Source organism: Carassius auratus, chromosome 45 (assembly GCF_003368295.1).
Source record: "Carassius auratus strain Wakin chromosome 45, ASM336829v1, whole genome shotgun sequence".
Taxonomy (NCBI): Eukaryota; Metazoa; Chordata; class Actinopteri; order Cypriniformes; family Cyprinidae; genus Carassius; species Carassius auratus.
This window is the reverse complement of record NC_039287.1, coordinates 18,258,263-18,261,893: the sequence shown is the minus strand read 5'-3', so window position 1 is coordinate 18,261,893 and position 3,631 is coordinate 18,258,263. Positions and strand designations below refer to the sequence as shown.

At 34.6% G+C, this 3,631-nt stretch overlaps 1 protein-coding gene across 1 annotated transcript; it reads right to left on the bottom strand.

Moving 5' to 3' along the window:
* Nucleotides 1-220: 220 nt before the first annotated feature.
* smim8 (small integral membrane protein 8) lies at nt 221-3,631 on the bottom strand. The gene is made up of 2 exons (XM_026233911.1): nt 3,383-3,631; nt 221-1,017 (listed from the first exon to the last, which is right to left on the bottom strand). Exons 1-2 carry the CDS (start codon nt 3,614-3,616, stop codon nt 859-861), a joined length of 393 nt encoding a protein of 130 aa, XP_026089696.1. The 5' UTR covers nt 3,617-3,631; the 3' UTR covers nt 221-858.

The window sequence follows — 3,631 nt, the reverse complement described above, 5'->3', positions numbered from 1 at the left end:
TTTTTTTTATCAGTTTACTACTTTTACTTCAACAGAGACTGTTGCCTACATAGTTTTTTATGTAACGGAGTATCAACATTTATTAATGCAAATGAAATGGAACAAAAAAAACATATTCAGCATATTTCCTGTCATTATTATTGTTGTCAGGTGGCATGACTGATATTTATCAGGTGGTGCAATCATGTCAATTCTTCATGTAACAAACAAATAACAGCCCTTTAAAAATACATTTATTTATTATTTTTCTGTCTTTAAAAGTAAAATCAAATCAAATCCTGAAGAAACCGAACACCCAGCCAGTAAAAACCAACAATTCAAAACTAATTGGGTGGTAAAGCTGAATCCAAAGATGAATTTAAATATTTTTTAAATGTTATTTAACAAATGAAACTTGCTTAAACACATTGTTCTAAACTCCGAAACATGCATTACATTCATTTGAAAAGACTTTCAAATAATACCTTTTAGAGGCTTTATTTGTCATTGACTCATAAATATGGTTATTGTAGACTCTAACGTGTATGTTCACTGGATTACAAATATGGCTCATTTATCAGGTCAATGTTATTAACTTGGCCATAATAAGATATATTATTGCAGCCTCATCATTCAGACCAGTATGTATCGGTAGTAACTAAGTGTTGGTTGGTAATTACGGGTAATTGTGCAGTATAACGAGGATTATGAGACAAAATACATGACTTGACGTGTGTAAAGCCATGTGACATGAACCAGAGGACACGACCAGATCATGTGTATCAGTGAAAACAGACAGAAATGATTCCTGAGTCACGATCCAGTGAGGTGCAGCTCTGACGCTGATGATGCTGATGCTGATGATGATGGTGCGGTCAGTCAGTCCCATCTGGAGCTCTTCCTCCTCATGTGTCTCTCTCCCTGGCTGTCCACGGCCTCGTACAGCTGCTGCTGGTTGTCTCTGACCGCGTGCAGATAGCCCAGGTATCCCACACACAGCGTGAGGCTCAGCAGACCCAGGGCCATCACCGGCTTATTCTGAGAGGAGCACAGCATATACAAATCAAGATACGCATATCACGACGGCATGCCATATCTGAATTATTCTAATACAAGGCTACTTCAATACAATGTGAAACGTCACAGTTTTAGGTCAATGTACACAGTGTTGGGCTGTAATATTACTGTAACTAGTAGTGTAACTAATCACTAAAGATTTCAGTCATATTACAGTTCCCGTCCATAAAACAGCTCGTTACGTTTGACTGATCTGAAATCCAATACTTGCTAGATTTATTGTCATAGTTTCAGATGAAGTCAGCAGTGCAGAGCCTGGAGATGGAAACACTGGCATTGCACTGGTTCTGTCCGGAGTGAAGCTGATCTGAACACACACGTGGAAGTCGTGGCTTTACTCTGGTATTACACACACACCCCTCTGATCCCCGTATACACTACTACTACAATTACACTCTCTTTTGATTAAATACTTCAAAAGACACTATCAACCATCGAGTGTTTGTTAAAACTTCTGACTGCGATCCAATGCTGATTTTGATCAAATGAGGCAGAAATATTACACATATATATATATATATATATATATATATATATATATATATATATGGTAACACTTTCTATGAAGGCTTTTCATAAAACATTATTTCTTAAGACATTATAGTAAATGCATAATGCATTATGAAAAAAAAAAGTATAATATGTTGTATCATTTATCTCATGAATATTCATAATATCATTGTTAATATATTATAATATTTTCTTATTTGTGGTTATAGCTTTTAAGAGTATGATGATTTATAACACAATGAACACGTTGCATCCACTTTAACAATGGATTATATTTCTCAGTTAGAATGTATTATAAGTCTCATAACTTCACATTTTTCTGATGCTACTCTACTACTTTATAAGTAGTAATAGTAATAATAATAATAATAATCTCTCAAACTGCCCTAAGATCAGATATCAGATCAGATGATCTATTTGAACTATTTTTATTGTAATAGTTTGATTATTTTGATGGTACCCTTCAGACAGCTGTTGATAATTAACTCTTTAACTACATGTCAACTAGCGGTCAGTAGAGTATTAGCATGTCTGCTACTGTAAATATAAGCTAACACTTTAATATGATGATCAACCAACAGATAAACTGAATATAAGTGTCTTTACAAGTACGTCAGCTTATTCTACCAAACTAGATTCATCCAATCTTGAGCATATTAATACTCTAATGAGAGTTAGTTGGCATGTAGTTATAAAGCTGCTTATAGTCGATTGATTAAGGGAACCATATAAAACACTGTTTGTTTTTTCAGTTGGAGTATTAATCTCACATCAGTTAATTATCATTAGCTCCAGAGAAACACTCTTATATCACTCGACATCTAACCATCACAAGCTGTAGAAGATACTGTACAGATCTTAAACAATGTGAAGATATGATCCAGTCCATTATACTGTACATGAAGGAGAGTTAATATAGTGTTCATTGTGTTAGAAATAATCATACTCTTAAACTTATAACCACAAATACGTTAGTATTATGATGTATTATAAATGTTGTTATGATTATTCATGAGATTATATATTATAAGGTTTTGATAATGTATTATCCATTCATTATAATGCCTTAAGAATACTCTTATAATGTATGATAAATACGGCCTTCATAGAAAGTGTTACCATACATATATATATATATATACCGGCAGCCTAAAACAGTAAACCTGCTGCTGTTTTATTAATTTATTATTATTTAATTATTATTAACATTATTATCAACAAAGATAAATGAAAATAACAAAAAGTAATGTTCACCCCTAGTTTCAGGTTTACCTGCTCTTGATGTAATGATTTAGGTTGATAACTGTTTATTACCAAGCTGAGCAAGAGTTTTTTGGTATTTAAACTTTGGCATTATTATTATTTATTTCATTTGTTTTACAATTTAAATTGATTCCACACACTAAAAGCAATATTGTATTATATTTTAAATATCGCATATCAAACATCTTCAGCTTTCAGGACAATATTTATGGCTATTTCTACAATTTTGATTTTGTTTTTATTAAAATGTTTAGATTAAGAACGTTATGTTTTGATGTCCTCTTTTATTATTTGCTACTGTATGTGTTATGTATTACATTTATAATATTTACTAATGCATTCAGGATCAAAAGTTATTGATGCACTCTGATCTAACATGAAAATGAAAAAAGTAAACACGGCCTCTTTAAAAACGCAACGCTCGTGACGCGACGCGCTTACACATGCGTACAAAGACCAATATATCGAGATGAACGCTCGCGTGTAGCTGATCAGATCATTTGTGCTTATATGTGTGTAAAGCCATGAATATCAGATTGTGAGGAGCACTTGCAGGTTTGATGAAGAGCTCCGGGTTGACAGCGCGGAAGAGCGAGGTGCTTCTGACTCCCCGGAGCCCGGGACTCCTGTAACCCGAGTCCGGCTTCTGCGCGCCTCCTCTGCCGCTGTCCTGCGCGGAACACATGTATCCTGCTGCTGCTGCTGCTGCTGCTGCGGTCACAGGAACACACACGAGCTGCTGCTCACACACACTATACTGCACTGAGTTCACGATCACAACACGCATGCGTTATACTGACCT

Bases quoted from the DNA above. Each gene is read 5' to 3' on its own strand.
- smim8 (XM_026233911.1), bottom strand. From the start codon at position 3,616: ATGCGTGTTGTGATCGTGAACTCAGTGCAGTATAGTGTGTGTGAGCAG. The intron at 1,018-3,382 runs GCAAGTGCTCCT...TGCTCCTCTCAG, and splicing joins CGGAGCTCTTCATCAAACCT to AATAAGCCGGTGATGGCCCT.